General features: G+C 54.2%; 9 protein-coding genes across 9 annotated transcripts; 2 read left to right on the top strand and 7 right to left on the bottom strand.

The window, feature by feature from the left end:
- Positions 1 to 13: 13 nt before the first annotated feature.
- BDP81DRAFT_509410 (uncharacterized protein) lies at positions 14 to 1,556 on the bottom strand. Its single transcript, XM_060595721.1, has 3 exons — positions 1,165 to 1,556; positions 480 to 1,068; positions 14 to 416 (listed from the first exon to the last, which is right to left on the bottom strand). Exons 1-3 carry the CDS (start codon positions 1,535 to 1,537, stop codon positions 104 to 106), a joined length of 1,275 nt encoding a protein of 424 aa, XP_060449046.1. The 5' UTR covers positions 1,538 to 1,556; the 3' UTR covers positions 14 to 103.
- Positions 1,557 to 3,698: 2,142 nt separating this feature from the next.
- BDP81DRAFT_469231 (uncharacterized protein) lies at positions 3,699 to 4,489 on the top strand (the record flags this gene model as incomplete). The annotated part of the gene is made up of 3 exons (XM_060594518.1): positions 3,699 to 4,326; positions 4,365 to 4,393; positions 4,451 to 4,489. The coding sequence occupies 3 exons, from the start codon at positions 3,699 to 3,701 to the stop codon at positions 4,487 to 4,489; spliced, it is 696 nt and encodes a 231-aa protein (XP_060449045.1).
- Positions 4,490 to 4,544: 55 nt separating this feature from the next.
- Positions 4,545 to 6,864, bottom strand: BDP81DRAFT_420049 (3-isopropylmalate dehydrogenase). Its single transcript, XM_060589821.1, has 6 exons — positions 6,405 to 6,864; positions 6,264 to 6,284; positions 6,087 to 6,158; positions 5,695 to 5,993; positions 5,212 to 5,633; positions 4,545 to 5,143 (listed from the first exon to the last, which is right to left on the bottom strand). The coding sequence occupies exons 1-6, from the start codon at positions 6,453 to 6,455 to the stop codon at positions 4,908 to 4,910; spliced, it is 1,101 nt and encodes a 366-aa protein (XP_060449044.1). The 5' UTR covers positions 6,456 to 6,864; the 3' UTR covers positions 4,545 to 4,907.
- A 521-nt stretch (positions 6,865 to 7,385) lies between these two features.
- On the bottom strand, positions 7,386 to 9,865 carry BDP81DRAFT_458565 (uncharacterized protein; the record flags this gene model as incomplete). The annotated part of the gene is made up of 3 exons (XM_060593427.1): positions 7,386 to 7,569; positions 7,658 to 9,687; positions 9,809 to 9,865. 3 exons carry the CDS (start codon positions 9,863 to 9,865, stop codon positions 7,386 to 7,388), a joined length of 2,271 nt encoding a protein of 756 aa, XP_060449043.1.
- A 136-nt stretch (positions 9,866 to 10,001) lies between these two features.
- Positions 10,002 to 10,633, top strand: BDP81DRAFT_163330 (uncharacterized protein). Its single transcript, XM_060582066.1, has one exon. It carries the CDS (start codon positions 10,138 to 10,140, stop codon positions 10,600 to 10,602), a length of 465 nt encoding a protein of 154 aa, XP_060449042.1. The 5' UTR covers positions 10,002 to 10,137; the 3' UTR covers positions 10,603 to 10,633.
- Positions 10,634 to 11,162: 529 nt separating this feature from the next.
- Positions 11,163 to 12,072, bottom strand: BDP81DRAFT_420046 (uncharacterized protein). Its single transcript, XM_060589820.1, has one exon. It carries the CDS (start codon positions 11,786 to 11,788, stop codon positions 11,273 to 11,275), a length of 516 nt encoding a protein of 171 aa, XP_060449041.1. The 5' UTR covers positions 11,789 to 12,072; the 3' UTR covers positions 11,163 to 11,272.
- A 5,725-nt stretch (positions 12,073 to 17,797) lies between these two features.
- Positions 17,798 to 18,072, bottom strand: BDP81DRAFT_420041 (uncharacterized protein). Its single transcript, XM_060589819.1, has one exon. It carries the CDS (start codon positions 18,042 to 18,044, stop codon positions 17,814 to 17,816), a length of 231 nt encoding a protein of 76 aa, XP_060449040.1. The 5' UTR covers positions 18,045 to 18,072; the 3' UTR covers positions 17,798 to 17,813.
- Positions 18,073 to 20,327: 2,255 nt separating this feature from the next.
- On the bottom strand, positions 20,328 to 22,342 carry BDP81DRAFT_458564 (uncharacterized protein; the record flags this gene model as incomplete). The annotated part of the gene is made up of 3 exons (XM_060593426.1): positions 20,328 to 20,708; positions 20,775 to 22,030; positions 22,081 to 22,342. The coding sequence occupies 3 exons, from the start codon at positions 22,340 to 22,342 to the stop codon at positions 20,328 to 20,330; spliced, it is 1,899 nt and encodes a 632-aa protein (XP_060449039.1).
- A 1,329-nt stretch (positions 22,343 to 23,671) lies between these two features.
- BDP81DRAFT_420036 (uncharacterized protein) lies at positions 23,672 to 24,181 on the bottom strand. The gene has a single exon (XM_060589818.1). The coding sequence runs from the start codon at positions 24,065 to 24,067 to the stop codon at positions 23,810 to 23,812; it is 258 nt and encodes an 85-aa protein (XP_060449038.1). The 5' UTR covers positions 24,068 to 24,181; the 3' UTR covers positions 23,672 to 23,809.
- Positions 24,182 to 27,895: the final 3,714 nt, after the last annotated feature.

Below are 27,895 nucleotides of genomic sequence, written 5' to 3'. Positions count from 1 at the left end.
TTTCCTGTTTTGATCAACGTACACTATCCATTCTATTCGTTTCATACACTACTATACTCCTCGAGCTGCGTGATACTCGACAGCCTCCTCCTAGATCAACGGTCTAGCTTTCGTCCACAGCCATCGGCGGCAGCATACCAAGCTTTTGGAACTCGGTGTACGTCGCAAAAATGCCCTCCGCCGTATCAACGAACCCGTTCCAGCCCATGACGCGGGCCTTGTTCGGGCTCAGGCGGCCGTAGCCATCGGGCAGCACAGCAACGTCCGTGAACATGAACTGGCCCTCGGGGTCCTGGAAGGGGTCGAGCAGCAGGTTGTGCTTCTTCATAATCTCCTTCCAGGCTTCGTGGTTCTCGGGCTTCTTGGCCCAGGCGACGAAGGACCACGAGAACTTGAAGCCTCCACGGGGGCCGAACCTAGAACCAAAATTATTAGCAAACTTACTCAAGTTTCCTTCTCCGAGATCCAACAACACGTACCCAATAGGCGGCTCGCCAGGCATGGAAATCGTCTGCATCTTTGACTCATCCACCTCCGGCCTCCCAACCTTCGAGATACCAAACCATTTCGCGAGCTCAGGCCAGAACAACGCAAAGCTGAACGATCCCTGATCATTCGAGTTGAACGCCTGATTCCCACAATGCTCATTCAAAACAGCCCACTCGGACAGATACCCGGTAAGATGAGCATGCGATTGCGTGTGGTCCTTGAGCCAAGCCGCCATCGTGCCGGGGAACTCGAGCGGCTTGCCCAGATGAGCCTGCACGGCGGCGTAGACACCGAGCCCGTAAAACGCATTCATCTGCGCGTTCTCCACGGCGCCGACGATCCAGGAGGGGCGGAAGACGTTCCATTTTGCGCCCGTCCTGGCGCAGTGGTCAAAGAGGGCGTCTTCCTGCGGGTAGTAGAAGTTTGGTTCGCTAGTGACGCGCTGCGCTGATTCCACGAAGGGCGAGATGGCCTGTCCGATGTGGCCGCCGTAGTTCTTGGCGCCGGTCTGCAGGACGATGCGTTTGGGGCGGATGGAGGACTTTTCGAGCCCGCCGAGGAAGTTTCGGAGCAAGGCGGCTGGTCAAGAGTGTCAAGAACCGTGATCTCGTTTTTCGGAGAAAAGGGGCTTGTGTGGACTTACAGTTGACTTTTACGAGAGCTTCAGCGTTGGACCAAGCAGCGGCTCCGGGCTCGGGGGCTTGGGCTGGAGATAGGAGTAGAAAAAGACGTAGTCCGCCGTGACTCGACGCTCCTTTAGACCTTGCGCGATGACGTCCGCGTCCGCCAGGAAATCCAGCGAGATGTGTTCGATGCGCGCCTGCTGCTCAGCAGAGAAGAAGCTCATCATCTTCTCTGAGAGGGGGCTTCTCGACACTATCCAGACCTTCTTCCATCGCTGCGGTGCGTCGAGGAGGACCCTGAGGGTGTGGAATCCGCTGATGCCATTGGCGCCGGTGATGAGGGCCGTCAGGTCTGTGACATCGGATGGGAAAGTTGGCAAGTTGCGGAAGATGCCTTTGTTCTGAAGAGGGAGGGCCTGAGACATTGCGGTCGGTGTAAGAGTGGTTTGCGTGGTTGAAGTTCTCCAAGCGTCAATTAACCTACTGATTGTTGGAAATCCATTGCCGATTGGACACACTCAATCGTTACTTATACATAACATTGAACGGTACCCTACCGAGGCTCCGAATTGGAGTAGGTCCATCTCAAGAGGCGATTGTTTGCCAATTGGTCGTGTTCGTTTCACCATCCCACCGGCTGCAAGTGGGTTGAAGTGTCGACGCATACATACCTACGCACCAGTGATTTTCTCGTCAGTTTACAGGACACGGCGGGAATTGTTTTCCGCAGCGTCGGCAGCTTAGAAGGCCTTCAACGTTATCGTAAGCAACTATTCAGAGTTGCGTCAGAGTCCTGGACCAACAGCCGTCCGCTCTCCACATTCAACAGCCCCTCAACATTGGCCATTACGTACCTTGGTATTCTCAGAACGGTGTATGCGCCAGACAAGCTTTGACCGTTCTAGATCTACAAACCGGCGGGGTCTTCGGTCTAACCATCCATCCGCGTGGCCCAGTCTACGATGCTTAGCGACAATGCGAGTTGCCGTCCGGCCGAATACATCAAGCAGCGTCCTATTGTACGGCCGAGTTTCGTACTGGATTTCAAACCGCGGTTCAGACCGAAGCAAGTGGGTATTCGGTTCACGGTCCACGGCCCGCCACATTGAATGCCAACTTATGGCTAAGGATCTAAAAGGATGGTAGGCAAGCCGGGACTGCAAGAAGGCGTCGAAGGAACGCCTCTCCCGCCACGGACCCCGCAACCGGCACCGGTAGACGGGTAGTGTCAAGGATCTATTGACCCAACGGGACTTACCCACCTCCGGCGGGATGAAGTTTGTTGTGGGGACTTAAAAGCCGCCGACTGTCCCGGAGAGGCCCATGATGAGCCAACATCGTGTGTCCATTTCAACAACTGTCTTTTCAAAACGGCACCTCAAGACCCTCCCTATTCGCTTCATGAGGAATGAATCTCTACTTCCAGACGGTCGACGTTGTGCATTCGGAAGACTGGAAGCTGAATCCTTCAGAGCGCGGTACTCACCGTATACAAAGTGACGCTCGTCCAAAGTCAAAGTCAGGCTGTGACGGCTCCTCGCCAACATTATCAAAAGTAATCTCTCTCCCATAGGCCACGCTTGGTATCTGTCTCTCGTTTACTCTCGACACCAAAGTTGGAGTTCAAGTTTATGTACAAGCTCTCGTACTCTTTTCCATCTACACCCGTATCAAACCTGGTCAACGACATGAGTTTTAACACCACCGGAATTTTCTAGGGCCTTAAAATAGCAGACAACCAAGCCTGGGACCGCGAGGTGCTCGTCCAGGTATCCTCGATACAACAACAAAACTTCCACGCGGTGAAGCTGCTACCACGGAACCGCGCTCCATCAGAGTGGCTCATCTCCGTGAGGTCTGGCGGCAAAGACGGTGAGGACGAGGAGACCATCATCGTGGACGACTCGATGCAGAACAAGTTCAACATCAGGTGTAATGCGCTGGTATACGACCACGACCACGAGGATTTGATCTCCATGTTGAACGTGTCACCGACGACGGTTGCCTGTATGGTCAGGAGGGCATAGAGAAGGGGGATCTAATACACATAGATGAGAAGTAGAAAGAAGTGACAAAGACTATGAAATGGGTCCCGTAACCATGTGCTCGGTTTGAATGTGAGACAACTCAGTAGTGTACAACGAGTAATCGTCCGTTTCCCCCCGTTCTACCTGTGGCACTCGCTTGTTCAACGACCATCGGTGCCGGACCGCAGCTTCGATCGGGTTCCTCGAGTCGAACCCCATGACCAGCCTCGACGTGACATGTTACAGATCAGAATTCGGTGCTAGTAATCATCGGTTTAACCAACACCATACTCGGCCTTTTGATAGGATACCGTTATGGTGATAGAGTACAGCCGCAACCTTACTTGAGGAAGGAGATCGATCCGTCAAGATCTAGGGACTAGTAACTGCCAGATACGGAACGGATGCGACGAAGGACCACAGGATGGACACAAATGAGGATGATGGAGTCCCGCGGGGTATAAGTAAAGCCCCTTCTGAAGATTTAATGTCTTCTCACATCATCAAGCACTCAACACACCACACTCCTGGTCCCCTAAACACCAACAGCAAGCCAAAAATGATTTCCACGCCCTTCCACCACCTAACCATCCTCGCAGCACTCGCCGCACCAGTCCTCTCAACCCTCGTCCCCCCAGGCTCCCAACAAGGGACCTACATCGTAACCCTCACCCCAGAAGGCCAAGAACTCCACACCCGAATCCCCGACATCGACATACCATCACCACCACCACCACCACACCTCCCCCACCGCGACACAACAACCTGGCCCCCCGACACCACCAAATCAATCTGCTCCGACAGCCCCTGGATCACCACGGCCGACTTCGCCTCCCACCCCAACGGCGCGCGCAACGCCTTCGCGGCGCAGTGCGCCGCGCTCAACGGGAAACGCCTCGGCTACCGCGAGAAGATTTACAGCCATTGGGGCGACGCGGTGGCGTACATGTGTTCGTATGCCGGGAGCGGTGATGTAGGGAACGGGAAGAATGGCGGGAACCCGTGTGTTGTGCAGGAGTGGGTTGATGCTGTTGAGTGGGCTGCGAAGGATTGTGGGGGGAGGAATGGGGATGGGTTTATGGAGTGTGGTGAGTTTTCTTTTTCTTCTTCTTCTTCTTCTTCTTCTTCTTCTTCTTCTCTTCCGGTCTTTGATATAGAAGTTCTGTGTGAGGATGTGAGTGTAGAGTGTAAGTGTGTGAAGGTGCTGACGTTGGCAATGGTGCAGCCTATCTCTCGATTCCCGGATGGAAAAAGGTAAGATGAACCTTGAGTTTGACGTTTGACGGGATGGTCGGCTGACTTATACTCCAGGCGTACGGATACACGCACATCAACACCCCCTTCTGCTGAGAATCTTTGTGAGAAAAGTGACTGCATTGCGAGCTTGAGGATTGGGGAGGTCATGGTCTGCGAGAAGTACGCTAGGATGGCACTTTTATTATTTGAATCAAGAATGCAAAAGAGAAGATGTAAAGCTTGACAATTAAGCTATGTTCGAATTGGCGCACCGGTGGGATGTCAGTGAGGAGAGTCAAGTAAATCGCTGCAACATGCATCATTTGGACATGTAAAGATTAAGCGTTTCCTCGGGGAGCGTCTGACCAAAGCTTTCCTCTCTCATTTCGATCCAACTCGCACTCTATCCCCAAGTAGCGAGCTACGAAACTTGTTTTTTATTTGCTTTTCCCAATTTTACGTTTTTTTTTTTTGGATTCTCATATAGATCCCTCAGATCCTACTGTATGAAAACCCACCCGAGTACACCCCCTTATGCCTTGAGAATCTTGGCCAGCTCAGCAACGATAGCATCGCCAGTCTCCTTGGTGCCAGCGTTACCGCCGAGGTCCTTTGTCCGCACACCGCCGTCAATGACGGCCTTGACGGCATCCTCGACGGCCTGGGCCTCCTTGGGCAGGTTGAGCGAGTAGCGCAGCATCATGGCGACGGAGAGGATCGTACCGATGGGGTTGACGACGCCCTTGCCAGAGATATCGGGGGCGGAGCCTACATCCCAAAGATTAGCACAAAGCATTCCCCTTGAAGACCAAGGATTGGGGATGGGGACCACATACCGTGAATAGGCTCGTAGATGCCGTTGCACTTCCCCTTACCATCCGGAATACCGCTCAAACTAGCACTGGGCAAAAGCCCAATGCTGCCGGGGATAACGCTCGCCTCGTCAGAGATGATGTCGCCAAACAGGTTACTCGTGACAACGACACCGTTGAGCGCCCGCGGGCTCTTGACGAGCAACATGGCGGCCGAGTCGATGAGCTGGTGCTCAATCTTCAACTGCGGGAACTCCTTCTCAAACAGTTCCGTAATGACCTTGCGCCACAACCGGCTCGTGGCCAACACGTTCGCCTTATCCAGACTCCACACCGTCTTCTCCCCGCGTGCAATCGCCAGGAATCCAGCGAGTCTTCCGATGCGCTCCACCTCCTCGCGGCTGTACGGCTCCGAGTCCCACGCTTTTCCGTCGCCGGTATCTTCCCTGTAATTAAAGAGTCAGCAAAATGCTCACACCACCTTATTCACTGCTCGTGTCCACTGACTTGCGCTCGCCAAAGTAGATGCCACCGGTTAATTCGCGGACGATCACCATGTCGGTGCCGCGGCAGACCTCAGCCTTGAGCGGGGAGAAATCGACGAGCGCCTCGGAGGCGAAGCTGCAGGGGCGGAGGTTGCCGTAGGTGCCCATCTCCTTGCGGAGGCGGAGGAGACCTTGCTCCGGGCGGACGGCGCCGGTGCCCCATTTCGGACCGCCAATGGCGCCGAGGAGGACTGCGTCAGCGGTCGAGGCGGCAGCGAGGGCCTCGTCGGTCAGGGGGGAGCCGGTTGCATCGATGGAGGCCTGTGGGTGCCCAGGGGAAGGGCTTGTGTCAGTCTGAGGTTCTTTGGACACTGGGGCGAGTGGGATCCGGGAATGGGGTCGTGGGGGACTTACACCACCGAGGAGGTGCTCCTGGAAGTTGAACTTGCCAGCCGAGGGGCTGCTGGTCTCAATTGTCTTGAGGACCTATGTAAAACAAAACACACGCATATTGATCAGTCTCGTGTGGTTTGTAGGAAGCGAATCGAGCATGATCCGGGTCGACGCAATTCATTTTGGCCGGCAGCATACCTTGATAGCCTCGGCGACAACCTAGAAACAAAGTAAAATACGTTAGCCGTCAATTCCATCAATCCCGTTTTTATCTCAGCTCTACAATCTGTCAAGAGCCAGAAAGCTTGCTGCACCCCCGCCAGTCATCCGGAAGCTCACCTCAGGACCGCAGTGGTCACCGCCAAACACCACAATGTTGTGAGTTGCCATTTTTGTCTATGACTGATGAAGATTTGATGGGAAAGGGACAGGAAGAGTCTGGAAGCTGCGTCGAAGGAAGAAGACAAGGGGGGTATCTGTTGCAATTGGAGAGAAGAGGAGGAGATGATGATGAAGAGGAGAGAAAGTAAATACAAAGTTAATCCCACTCCCAGGTGACAGCAAGAGAGCTCCTATTTGCCCCGCATCCCGCACACAGATTGGAAAAAAAGTCGTGGTGCTGGCAATGGCAGTGGCACGGCCTCAACCCCGCCTTCCGACGTCGGAGCTGTTGACCTTCCCTAGTATCTAGTCCGTAGTCCCTAAGGTAGAGTTCGTAACTGTGGTGGGATGAGCTGACATTACAGCACTGGTGGCCCGGGCACCCAAGGTGAGTACCCCACAAACGCTTCCGGGGGGCGTTTGGTTCGTTCGCTCGGCTTCTATCGGCGCCGCTTCGTCCCGGTTTCCACAAATCTGCCCTCTTCCGGTTGCTGCGTCCGACGACGATCCGCACATCGGGTGGACTCAGACCGAGTGAATTATCGTGGGGATATCGGGACGACCTCTATCAGATCTGCCGTTCCTGCAGCCGTAGCACGGCCTGGTAGCTTACATAGGTCTAGAGTCTAGACCTTTCACCGGGAAATCCGAAAATCGGCAGATCCACCGTTACTTCACCTCACTCCCATCGGTCACTTTCGACATGATTGTCTTCGCCTCACGATAGCTTCAATACCCTCTTTTCTCAGCATCCTCTCGTTTGTTATTCATAATTAAGCCGCAAGGTATGTACTCGGGAATTATATATACTCATCAATATCCAAGATGACTTGATGACGGATCGCCCCGTTTCTCTTTCTAAACCTTTTCTTTTCCTCGCGTACCGTCATTGAGTTTTTGGGGCCGGTCATTATCGTTGTGCTTCAATGCACTCACGTATTACCTGAATGATTTGCGGGCTAGCGGGCTCGCCCCGGGTGGTCCCAGCGCTGGGCCATTTCCCCGGAGCCGACCGCCTCGCATGTTGGGTGTGTTTGAACAGAAAGCACATATGTACACAGATGGAAGTGTCCGCTTGGATATGTTGATGCACGATCCATGGAGCCACATTTCGCAGGACTCACTGATGACATGTTAGCATTGGTAAAGCACAAAGGTGCTAGCCGGCCATCTTGAAGAGGCAGAATTGGGTGGGGGGGGTAGTATCATACCATTGGACCATGTAATCTCCTTGCCTATCCGCGCCGTTCCTGCAGACGCATCGAACGTTGTACGTCGCTTTCGTCGGCGAGGGTAGGCTGGCTTCAGTGAAACCCGTGGGCGACATCATACCCCCAAGGTGATCCTGGAAACTGCCCGACGCAAATCGCTGTGATCGTTGACTGCCAAGTGCCTGGGGACCGCGCTTTTGTCGACTCTCAACGAGCTTGCGCAGCTCGCTTGCTGCATCACCCCCTTTGCCCTGTGCCCCGTTCATCACGGTTTCCGCTTCGCTCTCAGCCTCGTGCTGCGAAACCGACGCTCCCAAGCTGCTCGAGCTGTGTTCACTGACGCTCCTTCGAGACGAATGGAACATGGAAGCTGACGACGGCCGACGGGGATCTGGTAATGCGAATGAGGTATTTCGGCTAGGGATGATGATTGGCTCGTCATCTGTCGAAGAGTCGTCCTCGGATTCCCAACTCTTCTCCCTGCGCGGCAGTTCCCGTGTCACCGGTAGTCTCCGTGCCTCCTCAGGTCGCGGCTCATCCATCACCATAGTAGTCTCGGCCCGCGCCCTGCCTCTCGAGTCGATAGTAAACTTCACAGCCGTGCGAGGCCGCGGAGGTGCCGACTCGGGTATCGACGTCAAGCTGGAGAGGCGAGAGTGCTGCTGTTTCAGGGGCGATACTCTGCCAGACGGGCGACTCGGTGGCCTGCTTGGGCCAGCTACTGGACCATTGGCCACCTGAGGCCTCGGCTGTATGGCTGGAGCGAGTTTTGGCAATGATGGCTTTGCCAGTCCGCGTCTTCCACGATTTTCACTGGCACTTCGTTGCAGTCCGTTGAGCCGCCCATTCGATTTGGCCGGAGAATTCAATGCCCTTCCTTGACCCAGCTCCTTGGTACTGAGGGAGCGGCGGATATCGCCGTGCATAGGCGCTCTCGATTGTGATTCTGCTGCCGCTGCAAGGGCGAACTGTGCCGAACCTTGTGTGACGGGGATGTGTGCACCCATGTTTGATGACAATGGTCGACCGAACAAGACACCGGGATCGACTCCGCCGGGACTCATAATACCAAACGGATCCTCCATTGATGTTGAGAACGAATTTGAGACCATGGAGATATCTGCCGAGCTGGATTGGACATTATTCATGACAGGTTTGGGGGCCAGGGGTCGAATCCGCTTGATGGGTTGGGCAGTCTCTTGACTACCTGACGGCGGCAGGGCGGCAGACTCTTGAAACATTTGGGAGGCGTCAAAGGAAGGCATGTGGCGATGTCCCGAGGTTTGAAAGACATTGGGACCAAAGGAGAAGTCGATTTCCATGCCTGACATTTCGGCACTCGGATCCCAAAAGCTTGCGCCAGCGTTTGCCGGAGCCGACATGGGATATCCGAACATGTCGGTGGCAGTTACAAAGGCCGCCATATTGGGATGTTGTGGGTTTCCAGAAAAGTCAGGCTGGCCGTAGCCATGATCATTCTGCATGTTGTCGCCCTGTAGCTTAGGAGCAAGCTTCCGGCCACCCTTGTGGGAAGATGGGGGAGGAGTTGCCGTTTGCCCGTTCAGATCCGCCACGCTCTCCCTGCCTTGTGAACTTTTTACTATGTTGTCTTGTGACGCCACCTCTGGACTGGCCGAACCGCCTTCCTGACTGGAAAAGTCTGCTTGCTCGATCGGGGGCTTGGGAGAAGAGGGCAGTCGTCGAGCTGCGGCAACCGGGGGTAGAGGTAGGTTCGTATTGGGAGAGAAGTGGTTGGCATGTGTTGCTATCTGAGCGGCAAGGCTCTCGGCGGACAGAGGCCTCTTGAGGCTTGCCGAAGCAGGGTATGGAGTAGCACCTGTGGCAAAATCGGGGAATGTACCCTGAGAGCCTCGAAGGTTGCCTGGGGTTGTGTTGAAGACGGAGTATTCTTCTGCAAAGCGAGGCGTCCAACCGCCAGCGTCGTCAAAGTGACCCTGGGACTGCTTGGGAGTTTCGAAAACGGGGCTCGGGAAAACGGCGGAAGTGGGAGTCTGTTTGGGGGTGGGTGGCTGAGCGTTTGGGTTTCCAAAGCTGTAGTCAGAGTTTCTGGTTAGCAAAATGGCGTTTTGATAGATTGTCCGGCCTGCCAATCTTGCGACCTGGTCGGGAGGCAGAAACAGAAAGACGAACGTGAATGGGGCGGGTTTGGTAGAATTCTTGCCTGGACGCCAGCTGATCCCCACTCATAGCAATTCTACTGTAGTTCACACAACCCTAACTTGAACATGACATGAACCACCCTAACAAACGGAATTGTGCAAGTTTGAGGATATCGAGGGGTTCAGAGGACAGCCAAAGGAAGACCAGGGGCGCAATCGGCGGCTTGGGGGTCGGTGGAAGCGAGGAGTGAGTGCTGTCGATTGGTCGGTTCGTGAATGTCAGGTAGATAGATATCAGGCGGGGGCGACGTCAGATGCGTATATCATTGATCATTACAAAGGGTCCAAGACGGCAATTTCATGGGAGAGAAAGTAGTACACCGAATGACGAAGAGCTGGCGTGAGCAAGAGGAGCGTATCCGAAAGGTGTCCGAGGAACTCAAGCCGGGGGGAGGTTGGGAGTCGAGGGGAAGTTTGGTAAAAGGGAGGTCCGTGAGGTGCGGCGCGCAGAAAGCAAGTATCGGTGCTCTGTACGGCGGCGGAAGCGTGATTACAGAAGCAGATGAAATATCTAGTCGTCAGAGTCGTAACACGGCAGATGCTAAGCCTGGTCTGCAGCAAAGGGCGCTTCCTAGTTCCAGGAGAACGCAGAATCGAGAAGAGGCAGCACAAGAAGGGGGAGGGGAGATGGTGAAGAAAGTGCTCAGGAGCGTCCAGGAACCAATCGTTCGTTCACTTTGTGAGAGGGAGAGGATAGAGCGAGAAGACCAACACCTGGGAAACAAAATGGTACCTAGCAGCAGCCGCAGCCGATGCAGTAATTAATGGTAAGTTACTGCAGAAGCAGGTTAGGGAAAAGGCAACCTCAGGACGGCGCACATTCGTGCCTCAATAGGTACGTAGATATTGGCAGATGGCAGATGGATTGGCAAGCCGCAAGCTAAGCACCGCACCTAAGGTAAGGCAGGCAGAGACGGCCTGTTCTCGTTGGAGACTTCTTGGGAGTTGGCTAATTTTTTTTTGTAGGGATGCAGAGACAAAAAGAGGGAAAACCTGGGAAGGGAAACTTAGGTACCTCGAGTTAAGCTCGTTGATGGGTACGTATTCGAATAGTCAGCATATCCCATTGGGCAAGACCAGAGAAGATAGCGGGATGGGAGCACTGTCCAGCACAGCGCACTTGGTGAGACTGCGCTGCTCGCCTACAATTCAATTTACCAGTAAAACTCAGATGCAAAAGACACAGGCGCTTCGGCCGACTGACTGCCTATGTTGCTGGGGGCTTCCCGGTGGAGGGACTGTCGAATGCTCTGCTGTGTAATTAGGTTATAGGGCCAATCAATTAAACGAAACAATCTCTGAATACAACGTGCCTTTACCCCCCCCCCCCCCATATCCCGTTTCTTTCTTTCCTGCTTCTCTTCCACAAAGAAAAAGACCAAGGAAAAGCCACACGTGTCGAATCCAGTGTCTGTCCAGATAGCCATGACGCCCCCTATAACGGCGTTGGCTTCCAAGCTAGAACCAGGCGTATGTACTCCGTATGGGGGGGAAACTCGGCCAACGCCATGAAAGATGGGCCAACGTGGCTCAACAGGGAGGCCGGAAGGGTGTCCTGGGCCACATAGGTATGCTGACAGCTGTATACTTGGGTGATAGGTAAGTACAGATAGAGAGGGTTGTGAGTCGTGGCCAGGCTCTGATCGCCGGCCCAACTCGAGCGCAACCTGTACCGACTGAAACAACCCGTGATAGCAACTGCAAAGGGGCTCTTGACCCTTCCTCTCCATCTTCCTCGGTCTGTCAGATGTGTCGTCGAGATACTGTCCTTCTTCGACAGACGCCAGCGCCTATCTAGGGTTTCAACGTGGATAACCACGGGATGATGGCGGCACACAAGCTTCCACTGGCGTCGTCGTCCAGGGGAGCCAAGCCAGAGGATACGGCGAACCAACGACTTTGACAGGCACGGGCACGGTGGTGGGTGGTGTGGTGGTCTGCTGAGGTTCATGCTTGATCCGGGCGGCGGCTAACAGAGCAAAGTACTACTGTTAGCAGCCACTGTTCACTGCTGTGTTGCTTCGGCGATGGGAAAGGCCAGCTCTTGCGCACTTTGCCGACGAGATATGCGATGAACCCTCCGACTCCTCTGTATGGATAGGGAGGCTGAAGAAAGGGCCGGTTCAAGGATGTTCCTGCGTGAGATGGGTATGTCTCGGGGATGGGGAGGGGAGGGGAGGGAAATGGGAGCAAAGGCATGCAAATCAGTAAGCTGTCCATCCCCTGGTCGCTCCCGTGTTCCCCCGTCTCTCCCTCACTCGGTTTCCGAGACTCGATGACATACATTCCTTCGAAGCAGTAGGAATTATTGTCTACGAAGTGCGTCTTGGCTATCTGTACATGTGCGAATAAGGGATTACAGTTGCTTCCGCATTCTTGCTGCTCTGTTCTAAGAGTCTGTCTCCGATGGCAGTTGCTGCTGCTGATGCGGTTGCCGAGACAAGTTGGCCGGTTGCTGGTTGCAACGGGGCTCGGCTGCTCAGCTCAGCGAAATGTAGAATGCGATGCGAGGAAGGATCGTCCGCAGAGAGCCATGCAAGGTACTTGACCAAAGGCAACCATACCTTTCGTGACTGCACCACAAGGCGGGGGGTACACAGCAAGGCACCTACCTACCTTGGCCAACCAGCGAGCGAAGGGAGAGGGATAGAGAGAAGGGACTCTTTAGGACTGTCCTCTCCGTCGCTCCTTAGGACAGGGAAGCAGGAACAGCTTGCAGAGCGCCATGCCGATCCGGGCTGTAGTCTCGCTGTAGTCTTACTGCACGTGCACTGGCGCATGTGGGCAGCTTCTGGGCGGGCACGCGATGATAGGATGAGCGACATCTGTCAAGTCTACAAACTGCAGTAGAAACCCGACATGACAGCTGCCAAAGACCATTCAATAATGCCCATCCACACAGCGGCGAGTCTGGACCTTGTTGCTCGATGCAGTCATGACGAACGAATTCGATGTAGAAAGTCTCTGCAGCCCTGTGAGCAAGATACTCTCCCCTTCCTTCTCTCACCGAGCCTATCCTTCTTTACCATGCAATGCACATCACGTCAGTCAAGACTCAACCACCAATCCATTCCCGCGGATATGACCTACCTCCCAAGAGACGGCCTAGCAACCACAACTCGTTGAAACCTCGGAAGCTGTGTTTTGGCAGGTCATCAGAGACTCTTGGAGCCCGGAGAAGCATGTCAGCGGCGGCGAAACTGGTGAGTCAACGCGGCGCTGCGCTACCGAAAGCTAGTCCTCACTTATCCTCCTCCAAGCGGGCATCGGCACCAGACTACAGAATGCCATCTGTGCGCTGAACGAGAAAAGGCGCTCCTCTGGAACTTGATCACGTTTCCATATCACCAATATCCGCCCCATCGCCTCACCTACAAAACTTGGTGAACCATGGGCCGTCGTGATGATGCCCACACCAATCCGCGACCTGCGCCGTTCCCTCCGCGCTCCGGTTATAGTCCCACTGTTTCGGGGCCGGGCCTCAGCTCGCTTCAGTTGCACCTGGCCAGGGGATGATATTCTTTTGGTTCTCTTTGCACGCCTGAAACCACCTCTCTGAGCAACCCCAAATCTTTTTGAACTCTCAAACCTCCGAGTCCCAGATCGATCGGTTGGAGAGACAACGCGTGCAAAACCGGAGAACATTCCATCCGGACTTCGATGGGGCGTTCCACTTCGGACCTACGTACCTCTTTCAGATGTTCCCGCTCCCGCTTTCCCCGTCCATCATCCAGAGTTTCAGACGAGTTGGAGGATGTGGTGGGCATCTGCCGAACGGAAGCGGATCAAGGGACGGAGCAAGACACTTTTTTCGGTCGCTCAGTCATCGGCATCAGTAGCGGTGTCGGTTCCATCTCAACACTGAACTAATTGTCCGGCAGTTGAACTCTCTTACCTTTGGCCTCTCTCTCTGATGAGCTGATGGGTTTTGTGCCAACTTAGTAGTTGACGCAGAGACAACCGCCGCCGTTGCGGAACATGTTGGTGTTGTTGGGTGGCTAGACCATGACTCTCTCGAAATTCCCTAGTGGGATGACAACCCGCAACAGATATCACACACCCGACGCATGAAGTCGACGACCTTGCTCATCCGCTCTGTTTCGGCCGCCTCTCCTGGATAACGCCTCCAAACAGGCAGCCCGGCGCGGTTCTTAACTAGCTGGCCTAGACATGTGTCAATGTGTTTGAGAAAAGACACCACGCAAATGTTGTTCCCAAGACGCTAGAGAATTCGTAAAGGTCGGCCCTACTAGAAACGAAGGCGTCTCACTACCGGCGATTTCCAAAGTTGCTGCCAAGACCACAGCGAGGAGTCCCCAATTCGACACACGTTTCTCACCAAGTTTCACCTCGGTCGACAAACCAACCTACACCGGCGCAACTTGCTCCATACTTTCAATTACAAAGGGCTCACCAGGCAAGGCGGGTAAGGATGGGCGATGCGCGGCAAATTGAAGCTATCCCCAGCTGATTTGCGACTTCGCAAACATAGTTGCCTCTCATAGCCTAACCCCGGAATCTACACAAGCGACGAGGACTGAATTGTCGGTAATGTGTTGTTGTGCTTCCTCTTCCTCGGGGCGTTGTTACGTTCTTGTCTCTTGTTACCCAAGGCCGTCATGAAGATGGAGACGCCTCTCTTCTTGAACTGAGGGGTAAGCTTCCGAGCAACATTGCCGTGGTCTTTCTCCCACTGCGCTAGAATTTGAAATCGGAGCTCGTTAATCTTCCTTTGATGTAAAACTCGAATGCGGCCAAAGTTCCCCAAGTCTAGTTGGGGGAAAACTCTGCCTCAGTTGCTGCCAGGTCTGCTTGGGTTGCTGCTAGCTCTGCCTGGGCCGCGGCCAGCTGTTCCTGAAGGCCGTTGATGCCCGCTCTGTGTGAACTCTCCGCGATAGTCAGGACATTTGTCATGTGCATCTTGGAATGTTTACAAGTTCATCCTCCTAGACTCGGCATTGCGCAGTATCCTTGTGACCAGACTTGACACTATTCTGCGTTGAATAGAGTCTGACCGACGTCCACAGACACCCAGCAATAACGACCACAGTACGGCGCTGCGTAACACGCCGAGGAGGTGCCTCCGACCTGGGACGCCAGACAAACTCAGCCCATATGACAACCGCCCTGACGCCAATGAGGATTGGCAGAACAATGATTACAACTATGACGACTGGGCTCGCGATCCTTACGACGTGCCCGATGGCACCGACAGATACTACGACGTCAATGGCGATGGGACTGACTATGTTGATCCAGCCAGGAGTTCAAGTTGACAAGTAGATCTTCTCATCGGACGAACTATCGCGGTGAAAGCATGTCTGAGCAGAGAATCTCTGCAAATCGGCAACAGCGTCGGGACACAGCGATGATAGAATGAGGCCTACATTGTCAGCGATTATTCATCTTCTTTGAACATGAGGGGTCTTGCGTGAATAACGGCCTCTCCACTCAATGCGTGGCCAGTCTCTTAATTCCAGCAACCGATATTCAACTTCGATGACGAACGGCATTAGCGACTGCTTTTAGATCATGATTGTACGTTGGAGTGCTGTAGAATCCCAGAATGAATGAGAACCCATAGTGAGTCAAATACTGTAATGTCGTTCGAGCGAACAATGTAGTGCCCAGCACGCCATGGCAATAAGTCACGTACGCGGTACGGAGCTCCCGTTCATCAACAATAACACAATGCAAAACAATCGAGAGAATGAATAACAGCGGCAGAAAAGAGTGGCATCTTCTCAGGAAGCTCAATCTGGCCCCTTAACGACGACGACTCAACTCTCAAGTTTTCCATGAGAGTTCAGGGGAGGGTCAGCTTAGCCCGCGATGAGATACATGCCCGCCAGGGAAACGATTGGATGAGATGACTTCCCGGCAGCAGTTGTGATTGTGATTCTGGATGCCACGGAGGAGGGAGTGGCTGGGGAGTAAGTTGGTTCAATGAGAGAGGAGCATGTGTTGTACTGACGTACCATTGGCTCGTTGTCACTGCAAGCTGCAAGGGGTTTTAAGTGCTTGCAGTTGAATGTAATTGGTTGGGTCTGGCTTCTTTTCGAGCCAACGCCGGATACCTGGGCCCCCATCTATTAAGAGTTTTAGAGGTCCTCGTTAGCTCCGAAGTAGATCCCCCTCCCCTGCTTTCCTCGCTTCGGCCATCGTGCGATGCGAGAGTTGTAGCGTCGCTCGAGACTTTGCAAGCTGGTGAGGTAGCTGGAGAAGCTCTGTTGGGTTCTACCCAGGAACCAGGGGAGGGGAGGGAGGCAGGAAGCACGACATCGACGTCAAGGCCCAAACTGCCTCGTGGGTCGTCAATGATTCCAGCATGTGGCTTTCCCCCCCTTTTTCCCTCATCCCTCCTCCCCGCGGCCGACCTGCGCTCAGAGGAGAATCCGGATACGACCTCGGACTACGGTAGTGTGGACACCAGACCCGGGACTTTACCACAAACTTGGAACCTCGTCCGGCCGGCGCCCAGCCTCTGAACCTACGGATACAACCTCTCCACTCTTCCTCAACCCCAGTTCTTTGCGTCACTTTCTTTTGCAGCTTTTGCCGTGTCCATATGGAATATGGATACTCGTAGGGCAAAAAAAGAATAAGCACGATCGCCCGCCAATCACTTACCCCCGCCCAGGCCGGGAAAATAGATGGAAAAGCCTGTGCGCACTGCGCGCTGCCCCTCCCCCCTGGTACAGGCCATAGGATATATATAATGGCGGGGTCTCCCGGTCGAGATGCATGAATTCCGGGAGATTACGCACATACGCATGCAGCCCTCTCAGGAACACTCCTCTGAGGTTTCTGGCTCTTGTTCCTCCTTTTTTGAGAGGGGACCGATGAGGGGGTTCCTGGGACTTTTTTTTTATTTCCTTCTCGGTCCTTTCCCATCGCGCCTGTCACGAACCAACAGAATTCCTTGGTTGATCTTCTGCCCTTTGCCTAAATGGATCTCCTTCTGGGATGTTTTCTCTGGGATACTCCGCCGAACCGAAACAACCGTGTGTGCTCCGTAGAACGAGAGAGACTCGAAGACATGTCAGGGACCAGGGGGGAACCCCAGGACTACACTAGTCACAGAAGGAAAGAAAGAAGTTCTTGCTAGATTCCAGGTCTCCTGGAAGATCCCTGAGAACACGGACTGTCAAGCCCGGGCTCTCTCCGGGCGAAAGAGGAGGAAGAAGAAGGAGGAAGAAGAAGGAGGAGGAGGAGGAGGAGGAGGAGGAGAAAGCTGGAGCGGCCGGTCTCCGACATCCGAAGACCAAAGACCAACGCCCCCATTGTCCGCCAAATCGGCCAGCCAGCTTTCAGGCCGGCCATCCATCGAGACGTATGTATCGCCGCGCGAGGTATTCCATCTGAACTTTGCGATCCTTCGTCACAGTAGCCGCCGTCACCTCGACTAAATGCCAGAGCGTTGTGCAAGAGTCAAAAACGCCGTTCCGTTTCCCTCCAAACGCTGTAAACAGCACAACACAAACACCCTTACCGAAATATCCAAACATCTATAATAAGCGGCTCGTTCTGCCGGTGTCCCCCGCCAGCTGAACCGCCTCCCAGAATTCCAAACACATAGCAAAAGGAAGGTCAAAGGAGACCAAAGACCTCCACCCGTAGTCATACTTCATGCCCTCTGCCCCCCCCCCCCGGCGGACAGGTAATCGAAGCGAAGAGGGCCGGCTTCCTTCTCCGGAGCGAGCATCATCCACCTCCACCTCCACCTCCACCGGGCACGCCGGGTTTCCTTCTTGGAGGCTCCCCTTGTTGTTCAGCTTTCCACCTGGCACCATATCGTAGTATAGCCTGGTTCCGGTTCCTGGTCTGATCTTCTTTCTCCCCCCCCCTCCACCGAGTCCACCCCCAACCCGGAAGCCCCTGGCGTCTCCCATCCACTGTAGCATGGCCCCTCGACGATGACAAGCACTTGCCGTATCTGTCACTCTGTGTTTGTGTGTGTGTGTGTGTGTGGTATCCTAGATACCTTCTTGTGTGCGTGGTATCCGCAGTCTACACATACCCGCTCTCCTCGCCCCCCTGCAACATCCATACCACACCCCGGCAAACCCACGCGCATTGAGGCTTCCCTCTCGCCGTCCCAAGCCCAAGCCTCCAGGAGGCTGTGACTCCTCACTCCAGATAGTGAAGGACTCAGAAGGAGAGGGGCCAAGAAGGAACCAAAAGGAGCCAAGACAACGTCGTGGCATACGGAATACCACCCATCGTCCGTCTCCAACACCTATCATCCCCCCCACCCCCGTCCCCGTCGGCAGTTGACCGTGTTCCTGGACCAGGCACGGGGAGGAGAGACGCACGCAGGGTACGAGATATGTAGGTACGGAGCATGTCATGTATCCGCACCAAAAGAGAACCCCTCACAAACGCGGTACCAACTGCCTTTGCCCTGCCACTATTCATACGTCCATACTAAACCGCCGCACATTCGCCCGTCCTTGGCTCTGGCCCAGGCCTCATCTTCTGCTAAACCGTCCGTCCGGCTATGTGTGAATAAACGACCTGCCCCTCTAGGCCCCCACCGATCTTCAACCCATCGGCATCGAGGGGTCAGGGGGTCCCCTCACAACTAACACTACCCCTGCCGTGTCCCCGGATCCCGCGCAGCGTCAAAGTCGAAGTCGAGTCAACTCGCGCCGGCGGGCTGGCCTTCCTCTTCCTCCTCCTCGTCTCCTCGTCTTCCTGCTCTTCGTCCTTCCCTCTTTGGGCAATGCCACGTCTTCAGGTCCCCTCCATCCCAGCTCTAGAAGTCTGCGCATGCCTGAAAACCCCTGAACCCATCCCGCGCGCCGTTTTCCGTTGTTCCTCTCCTTCCCACCTTCCCCTTGGCACGCCCTGGCTCCACGTCCCCTATCTTGTTTTCCATGTGTTTCTGCGGCACATCTTTTCGTTCTTCCCACGAAGCCCCATCGCGATTCCAGCGGCTGGGATACGGACTTGGAGTGTTGGTGCTAGTGGGCGTTGAGTCTTGACTAAGAGGGGCAAAGGAGAAGCGGGGTGTCGAGGAGTCATGGCATGGCAAGGCAGTTCGAACAGAGGTGATCGGGGCTTATGTTACTCCCGAGTCTTTGACGGACAGATCACGACGCCCCCCCTCCCCCTCCAATTGCCAGCGGACGGCCGTGGTGTGGCTGGCGGTTCATATCGTCTGTCATTCTCTCCGTCCGTCTCGGGAGACGCAGTAATGACCGGATTCCGCACAAAACATGTCTCCTTCTCCTAGATACGTGATATGTGGTATGAAAAAAGCTGGCAGTGAATGCCATATCAATAAGATCATCATCACCAAAAGTGCTCTTAATTCTGAAATGACCGTGTATTCCTCATTCTGCGCGGGTTAAACGAAAAATCTAACTAGTACTGGCTTTGCCCCCGAGGTTTTGTCCCAACGATAACAACCGAATTTTACCATTTTTGGCCCGCCACCCGACCTCCAGAACGGATCGTTCGAGACCGTCATCACATATGTCCTCCTCCCCCTCCTCCTCCTCCTCCCATGTGACTTTGAAGTCTTACCATGAAAATGTTCCCGGCCTACTTTCGCCCTGATCCAGTCATTTGTTTTCCCAGTCCTTATTCCACCTTTTCCTCCCCTTGATATCATTGGTATGTCCTCCTCAAAATTCAAAACTTCGACTGCAGATCCAGTCGTTGGGGTCTCACTATTTAGCTATCTACGATTAAGTTGTGGAAAGAGCATGTAAGGGAAAGGGATGGTGGGGCGGTTCAGAACTATAGAAAAAAAGAGAAAAAACAGAAAGGACTGAACAAGAATCAGAAAAAGAAGAGAAGCAAACAGACTGAACGGAACAAAACTAGCCCCCCATTTTCCCCCAATGTCTCTTCCGTGGGTGTTGATGAAATGATGAAACTGGGCCATTATCGCAAAAAAGATCCTGCACTCTGGTGTCATGTCATGTTTTGCACGTGGCGAAGAAGCGACGTGCGAAACTAACAATTGGTATCCTCCTCTTTCGGGACATAAAACATGGGTGGTTGTGCTCGAACGAATTCAGAACGTCGGTCAGGAAGCGAGCTTGAGATAGGAAAGGAAAGAGGATGGATAGATCAACCGTGGATGGTCGTAGTGGTGGATATTGTGATGGTGATAAGGTAAGGTAGTAAGATTTGTTTGGAAATCGTCATGACACATTGTCCCTTTTCTCTCTGTCATCCGGGGGAAGTAGTTTCGGAGTTTTTCTTTTTGTTTTTCTCGTCCCGTCAAAAAAAATTCCAACACCCTTTAGCAACCTCCCAAATTTTAACCCATCCTCCAAAGGTATCCCGTGATGCCCAAGTCTATAAAAAAGGTAGGTCAGGAAAAGTTCGTTTTTCGTGACGACGTTTCGGTAGTGTACCACAGGCACGCGCTGCGGCGGGGGTAAGTCTGCGTGACAAAGGAAAAGAATAACAGAAAAAAGTGGTATCAGTCGTGTGTGTTGTTTCTCTGCCATATCAAGATCAAGGAACCCGCGTCAAATCATGCCAGGCATGCCTTCCATTGGGTTGATGACGTTCCTCTGTTGGGCTTGGTTCTGTACCATCTGCCCTTGGTTCATCTGAGGCATGGGCGGCGGCACCTGTTGAAGGTGTTGATGTTGTTGAACCTGATGCTGGTGCTGTTGGTGTTGATGCTGCTGGTGCTGCTGTTGCATCTGCGCGGGCGTAGGCGTGCTGGTGACGGATGCCGACGAAGTTTGAGGCGTGATCGGAGCCTGCTGTGGCATTGCGGGTGCTTGCTGTGGCTGTTGAGGCTCAACCTTTGGCTTGGCCATCTGAGATGCTGCAAGATTGCGGTTGTGATTGCTCTCACGTCGACGCTTTGGCGCATCCTTGATCTTGGGGTGGGTGTGACACTACATAACCGTTAGCCTGTTGTGAAACGATAAAAGAACATTCACGATCGATGCCGTGCAACATACCTTGTACGCGTGTCTGAACCATGTGGTACCCTTCTTCTTGCTGCTGACGAGCGCAATCCAATCGTTGCAGCTACCGCACAGGCCTTCCCATACGTCTGGATTTCCATCCATGCGTCGCGTCTCTTGAGGCTCTTGGAAAGGATTACCCGTTGCGGCACTGATGCCGTGGGTGAACGACTTGTCGTACCAGAAGGCCGAGTTCTTCAAAACCAACCAACGGCCCGGCTTGCAGATTCCGCACCACCCCTCGCGCTTGTTGCCGTGACCTCTTACCCATCTGGGCGTGTACAAGTCACCCTCGAACCGCAACTCTTGCTCGTGGGGAACGAGATCGGGATCAGATGGGTTCATGTCCTCGGGAGGCGGCGGGATCTGCTCCTCGTGAAGTGAAGCGTACAAATCGGGCGGGTCGGACAAATCCGTGTAGTGGCTGTGAAGCGAATGGGGATCGGCGTTGCTCTGGAGCATGCGGAAGAGGCCATGGGACAGAAGCGGCGGCGGGGCCTCGAAGTGATGAGCATCGGGGTGAAAGCCATTGGAGGGCAATTGCGACGGCAAGAGCATACTATTCATGCTATTTCTCTGGTACTGCGGCGGGGCGGCCATCATAAACGGATGCTGCTGGGCGGCCTGGAGATTGGTGAAGTTCAATGGGACTTGCTGGTGCTGGATCGTCGGCGATGAGTGTCTCGAAGACATGCGCTGGTGGGCACCGAATGCATCGTGCCCCTGATGAAACACGAACGGTGTCTGACGTCTGTTCTGTTGAGTTCCGTACGATCCTGTCGACCATCTCTTTGTCGTTCCACGCTCGACGCTGTAGGGAGCAGATCGCATACCCGGGCGAGGCGAAGGAGAAGCCCGACCGCGGCTTTGAGTCCTAACAAGTTCGGATCGGCTCTGGGGAGTCATCCGGGGAGACGCAACCGGCGACAATTGGGTCGACGACATCAATGAGTTGCGGTTAGACGGCGGCGGGTAGTCTGAACTGAATGATGGCGCTTCTGATAGAGCAGCTGAGAAGTCTTCGTACGAAGGCATGTCCGAAAGGGCACCGGACGTGGACATGGTGAAGGATGAGCCCGACATGCGTCGCGGGTTGGGACCACAGTCGAAGTTGAACGGCTCATTGTCTTGTTGCTGGTACCTCAAATCAAGCACAGGAATGGCCTCGTCGGTAGTGTATGCCTGGCCAATCATCTCCGTATCCAATCCGTGGAACTCAAAAGTGTCTTCGCATGGCTTTTGTTGCCAGTCTGATGGAGATGATTAGCATGAGAGGTAACCTCTGCTGAGGTTGACTCACTGTTCTCCATGGTGGTGACGGGATAAAAGTCTTGTTGATGAACTGATACCGGTCGGGACATGGCATCGCTGGGAGTCTGTTGCATTGGCAGTGGCGAAGAATCCCACGATGGGAGGGTGCCGTAGTCATCGCCCATGCTGTAGGAGAATCCCTCGTGGATGGTCGCGGGTCTGGGCCTCATGCCTTGAGACGTTGGAGTTGTCCATACACCAGCGGGTGCTCCCACGCCCTCTTGTTTGATGGGCATATCATTACCGTTCATGTTGATGATGGTCGTTGTACGAGGCGGGACGTCTCTTCTGAACTTGTTGTTAGGGTTGAAGGTGAAGGAAGGTGTGTGTATTTGTTGCCGACTAAATTGTACTTGTAAGTCATGTATGCCGGAAGCTGCAGGGACGGAATGGGGCCTACAGCTGTGCCTGACCAGAGTCCATGGTGCTTAGACAGGAACAAGGGAGCGTGCGGTTAATCAATTATCGGGTTGATGCTGAACGGGGACGGTGGGTTGTTAGCATTGATCCTCGGACGATGGACATCAAGGGTGGCAGTTGTATCTGACGGCAGTCGGGGGGTGAGGGGGACCCACACTGCCCACGTATCGACGAGCGCGATCCGGCAGGCCGACAGAGGAGGCTTCCAGGAACTTACTTGGAAGAATCTGGCGCAGTGGCCAACCTGAGCGGAGAGAGACAAATAATCTCCGGACCGGGCGAGTAATGGACGGCGACGTGAGTGGTTATGTTTGTTGGGGCCAGGGGACGCGTAGATTTTTCCTTCCCCTTCTTGGCTCCTTTCTCTTTCTGCTTCCTCTTGATCCTTTTCCGGTCTCTTTCCCTCGGGGACGGGTGGACGATGATGAGCGTTAAGGACAGCGGGTCCTCGCGATGAGGCTAGTGGTGGTGTATAGATGGAGGCGGTAGGGATTCCCGTCCTCAGCTAGACAGCGCGGTTGAGGATCTTTTGTAAAAAAGAGTTTGTGTTGGGTACTCTGTATTTATATAGTATGTATGTATGCGATCGATCCTCAAAGGCAGTAAAGGAGCGTGGTGAGTTTGCAATAATCGGCAATCTCGTTTGGTGCTTTGATGGCTGAAGGTGTGTGTGAGAGTGATGGAGCGCGCAGCTGGCCGTCCTGGTTCCTGGCGGGATGAAGAGAGCCAGCTCCCGGAGAAAAGGTATTATAGATGCGAAGAGGCAGCCCCCTCGAAAAAGGAAAAAAAGTATTATAGGTTACAAGGCTCGAAAAAAAAGGAGTGACTAGCAATGAGAATCAAGGGCAGTGAGGCCTTGGTGAGTGGGACGCGAAAGGAGAGCAAAAAGAAGACAGGTCGAGGGGCGGTGCAGACGGATCCTGGAGGTATAAAAGAAGTAGTGTGGAAAAAGAAGCATCATCCATGAACAGGCCAATAGGTCAGCACGGTCAGGTTCGGAACGTCGGTTGGAGCTAAGCCGGATTTCCCTGATACAAACCTCTTCCTGTCTGTGAACTTGGGGCCAGAGGCAGGTAGGTGTGCGAGAATGTGCTTGGCCTGGCTCAGCAAGAGGGCAAGAGTTGCAGGGGGGTCTTATGGTGGTGGACAAGGTAACATCTGTTCGTCGATGTGGATGTGTGGGAGTAAGATGCCGATGAACCAGGGAGCGGCCTACTCCCGACTGCTTTTGGAAGACGGGGACAAGGATCAAACACGCCGACAGGGCTGTACCCAGATGATGGATGTATGCTCATAAACTATGTACATGGCACGAACTCGGGTCCGCGATGAGAGCGTGACGGGAAATATAGTTGAGTAAGAGGCAGAGAGAGGTCCGGATAGAGAGTATGAGGGAAGCAGATGGAAAAAGGGCTGATGGTGGTGTGGAGAGTCCGAGGGACTGAGAGTAGGAGGGGGGTGGAAGACCAAAAAGACAGACAGACAGAGAAAGCTGAGAGAGAGAGAAAGAGATATGGAGAGTGGGAGCAAAAGTGTAAGGAATAGCCCATGAACATAGCAAAGCTAGCCAGTCAGGAAGAGGGCAGCGATGGGATGGAAAGAAAGAGGGCAGACAGTAGGATGGACAATTGCCATAACGTATGGGAGGTTCACTTGCACCAAACCATGGGCCATGGGATACTTCTGTCTCACTCACTCTGGAGTCTGGCCTGGTTACCCATCCACCCATCCAGTTCCATACGGATACACCTGCAAGACCTTGTCAAGACCCCCTCCCCCTTCTAGACCTTTTAGCCTCCCCCCCTCTCCTCCTCGTCCCCTCGCCATATTGTGCAGCCCACGGCGGCGGTGCAGCTGTGGATTTGTAGCAGAGAAATTCGTCGTGACGAAATACAGGACCAAACTTGGACCAAAGGCCATCCACTTGATCGCCCTGTATCGACGATAACCGTACTTGACGTATGAGCTAGAAGGGCCCTTTCGGTGGTCTCCGACTAGGGCCGTCAGTTATTCAGGGCTGAGAATTGGCGAGGACCCTAGCGATCCGAAGGAAATAGTTCCCGAGGAGGTGGCTTGTCTCATCCCATACACCCACATGTGGCGACATGGCCCCAGGGGCCGAGGGCAGAGGGCAGAGACTATAGGGGAGCATCGGGGAGGAAGAAAGTGAGGCAGCGAAATGGATCACGGCTAGTGGCTTGCAGCCGGCGGCCGGTAAGTTGAACTTGCTGAATGTATGATTAGTGAGGAGTGGGCGCGGAGCCGAAACCACCTGGACTGGGCCTGATCTGGAGCGGGCCTCACAGTCACCGTTGTTGGTTTCCTTCCTTAGCAGTTTCCAGTGACCACGGTATTCTCTTTTCCACCCCTTGTCCGTAAAACTCTACCCTTCTTCCCTCGTCTCTTTTTTGGCGGACAAGTTTTGCGTTGCGTTCCAACATTTCGCAGCGGAAACCAAGGAAAAGGCAGGGTTCACGGACGAACCTCAGTCAAGTATCGGAATGATACGATACGGCTTGTCTGGAGTGTCAGTACCTAGGCCGAGTACGGCACATCTGCAAGGTAAATCCGCCGCGGTACAAGGCCCAGTCCCTCATCCCGTCCCAGGCCAATGGGGCATGGGGGCCATGGGGAGGGGCCTCGGGCAGAGACTGTAGAGCGACTGGTGTGGAAACCTGAGATTTTACCCATGACTACCTGGGGCCGGCCAATCAAGCTCGGGTATGAAGATGATGAACGAGAGTGTTTGGCAGGAGAAGCAAGAGAATCCTGACGTCGGGCTCTTGTTTTGGCGGCGAGTGCGGTGCAGGGATCACACCTGTTCCTGTTTTGTCAAATCCCTGGTTCCCCACATGATGAACCTGGCATCCTATCCTTTCCAGCAGATCCGCTCTCGGGCTTCTTTTTTCTTGTTCGGCCGTTGTGCCAATGGCGAGAACAGGAGCGGCAGGCATAAAGCAGCACAGATGTAGGTATGTGCTTTCTGGGTCGATGCGTACAGAAATATCAGTTTTCAGATAGGCTGATGGCTCGGCGACGGAGGCAGCGGCGGCTGCGGAGACGAGAGATTGCCTTCAGTCGCAGCTTGATTTAGCTAGCTGAGCTTGAGCTAAGCTAGCTTGGCTAGCTGCAGCATGCAGAGCACACACGGCTGGAGATCGGAGAAAATGCGTGAAAGGTTGCGGCGAGTGGATGACAGTTTGTTCGTCTCTCCATATGTCGTCTGTCTGTCTACCTATCTGTCTGGTTGCGTTCCGGGAGGGCTGCAGGGGAATCAGGAGCGGAGGGTTGCCGAGAGGAGGGAGAGCCTCGGGACCATGTGGATGAGGGGGTCAGACGAAGAAGTTCCAGTCGCAGCTCCAGTTCCAGTTCCAGTTGCAGTTTCCAGGCCAGTCCATTTGTTGGTATCCTGAGGCGATCCATCGAAGAAATGGAATCGTCGGGCTGTCTGCCTAGGATAGCGAGTGGATTCGAATGTTTTGGACATGGTCGAGTAAGAGGAGTCACTCGCAGTTGCTGATCAGCAGCAGCAGTAACTGTGAGCACGAGCCGAACATGGAGAATGTCCACGCGACAGGCATCGCGGTTCCAAAAAAGACGACACGATGCCGCACAGAAACTTTCTTGTGCCTGGGATGCAAAGGAGAGAGACCAGACCAAAGACGCTTCTCGGAAAGGGGGGAAGAGGTCATAGGCGTGCCCGTAATCAACAATTAAGGAGGGTATATGAGTGCGCCATGATGGAGCTGGGACGTCGTCAATATCGTTGACATTGTTGGTCGGCAGACGTCGTGGTGGTGGTGGTGGTGGTAATGTTGGTGAGAGTGGTGGTGCTGTTGCTGCCGTTGCTGGTGGTGGCACGGAGCAAGCACGTTTGAAGTTGACTTTGAGCTGCCCGGCGGCGCAATATGATTTGTCGCTGAGGTAAGCATCTGCAGGGGGTGAGACTAGGGGAGCTGCGGGTGTGTGGGTTGGTCTTGGCATTGGTTTCTTCCTGTCCCGTTGTTCCGTTCCTGACCATGGTACGTACCCTTCGGGCTCGTCCCCTCTCTTCTTCTAGTGCAGCGTGCCGCGTGCCGCGTGCCTCGTCAGACTCGATGATGATGGATGCACCAGTGTGGATGATCGTGGTGTCGTGCTGTATGGTGCGGCGTGCCTTGCAGACTGCAGTGTTGGCACGTCTGTCTGCCTGCGAATATCCGTCCCCTGTACTGAAATTGTTCGTCCATAGCTCGTAGGTGCCTATTCTTCCAACCATCCATACTTTGGTTTTTGAGTCTGAAAGTTACGAACGGATGGATGATGCGGATGATCATGATGGAAGTTCATCATTCTCTCATGCGATCCATCTCTCAAATCGACCGGCCAAACTTTCAATCCTGTTCGGTGCCGAACACTCTCAACGTTCTCCGGTCTCGATCTCGTCTTGTCCTCCGATATGCTCCCACTGGGTCGTTTTCTCATCTTCTAGCCAGTGTTTGCCATGTCTTTGATCTCATCCGACTCTCGCCTCGTTCTCACCCCGTAGCGTCCTCTCCATTCCGCAGCCCACTGGCCATGTCCAGGCTTTGACAGTGACACATCGCGGTAGAATGAGAACCACGGTACGCCGTACGGAAAACCTGTCCGGCTTCTGATAGTGGGACACTATCCTCTTGTACAGCGTGTCGAAATCCCACCCACTCGCTGCTGACTCGTGGTCGTGACTCGCTGAATTTGGGTCCGGTCTACTGCAAGTCCACCGGGGACGCGGGGGCTGTGCCAGGGGTTGGGCAGGGGCAGAAGCTGTCTCAGATCTGTCGCAGAACGACACACCCTTGTCTCGCTTCAGCCCCTCGACTAGGTTGACCGTTGACCGCAGTCCCTCTTCGCGCGAGTCTCGTCGGCTTGCAAGTTGTGAGTCTGTCATTGTCGCTCTCGTCCCCGCCGGGACGGCCTGGCTCTCGCATCTTTTGCTTTCTCCGCGTCTTTCGTATTTCTTTGGGTCGCCGGGCCTTTTCTCACTAGCCTCCTGCTTCGCCAACTGCCAGCGGCAATCGATCGTGCTATAGCGCTGTGAGGAAGGCAAAAAACGACGACGTGCCGTCTCGTCTCGTGCAGTGTCTTAACACGAGGTTTGCCAGTATGCAGGTGCTTGATGACATTGCCAAACATCTTCGTGCGGGCAACGTCTCCCACATTTACTCGTCTTCACCATACAACTGGTCCTCCCACATGCAGTGGCTTTAAACTTTGGGGTTCCATCGCCTGTCACCCCGTCTAAGACCGACTTGTCCAACATCTGGACGCCTGCCTCGTCCCATTTGCTTCCGTCCATAGCCGGTTGGCCCTGCATCTGCCACGCCTACAGCAGCTTCTGTCGACTGCCGCCCTCAAGCTGAAAA

This window comes from Colletotrichum phormii, assembly GCF_030913505.1.
Source record: "Colletotrichum phormii strain CBS 102054 chromosome Unknown BDP81scaffold_4, whole genome shotgun sequence".
Classification (NCBI taxonomy): domain Eukaryota; kingdom Fungi; phylum Ascomycota; class Sordariomycetes; order Glomerellales; family Glomerellaceae; genus Colletotrichum; species Colletotrichum phormii.
This window is presented reverse-complemented; position numbering and strand designations above follow the sequence as displayed.

Excerpts from the sequence above, each read along its gene's own strand:
- BDP81DRAFT_420049 (XM_060589821.1), bottom strand. The coding sequence starts at position 6,455 with ATGGCAACTCACAACATTGTGGTGTTTGGCGGTGACCACTGCGGTCCT. Across the intron at positions 5,994-6,086 it reads AGGAGCACCTCCTCGGTGGT|GCCTCCATCGATGCAACCGG; the intron begins GTAAGTCCCCCA and ends GGGCACCCACAG. Across the intron at positions 5,634-5,694 it reads ATCTACTTTGGCGAGCGCAA|GGAAGATACCGGCGACGGAA; the intron begins GTCAGTGGACAC and ends CTTTAATTACAG.
- BDP81DRAFT_420041 (XM_060589819.1), bottom strand. The coding sequence starts at position 18,044 with ATGCCACGACGTTGTCTTGGCTCCTTTTGGTTCCTTCTTGGCCCCTCT.
- BDP81DRAFT_509410 (XM_060595721.1), bottom strand. The coding sequence starts at position 1,537 with ATGTCTCAGGCCCTCCCTCTTCAGAACAAAGGCATCTTCCGCAACTTG. Across the intron at positions 1,069-1,164 it reads GAGCCCGGAGCCGCTGCTTG|CCGCCTTGCTCCGAAACTTC; the intron begins GTCCAACGCTGA and ends ACTCTTGACCAG. Across the intron at positions 417-479 it reads CCTGGCGAGCCGCCTATTGG|GTTCGGCCCCCGTGGAGGCT; the intron begins GTACGTGTTGTT and ends TTTTGGTTCTAG.
- BDP81DRAFT_420046 (XM_060589820.1), bottom strand. The coding sequence starts at position 11,788 with ATGAACCTCAGCAGACCACCACACCACCCACCACCGTGCCCGTGCCTG.
- BDP81DRAFT_420036 (XM_060589818.1), bottom strand. The coding sequence starts at position 24,067 with ATGTTCATGGGCTATTCCTTACACTTTTGCTCCCACTCTCCATATCTC.
- BDP81DRAFT_163330 (XM_060582066.1), top strand. The coding sequence starts at position 10,138 with ATGGGAGAGAAAGTAGTACACCGAATGACGAAGAGCTGGCGTGAGCAA.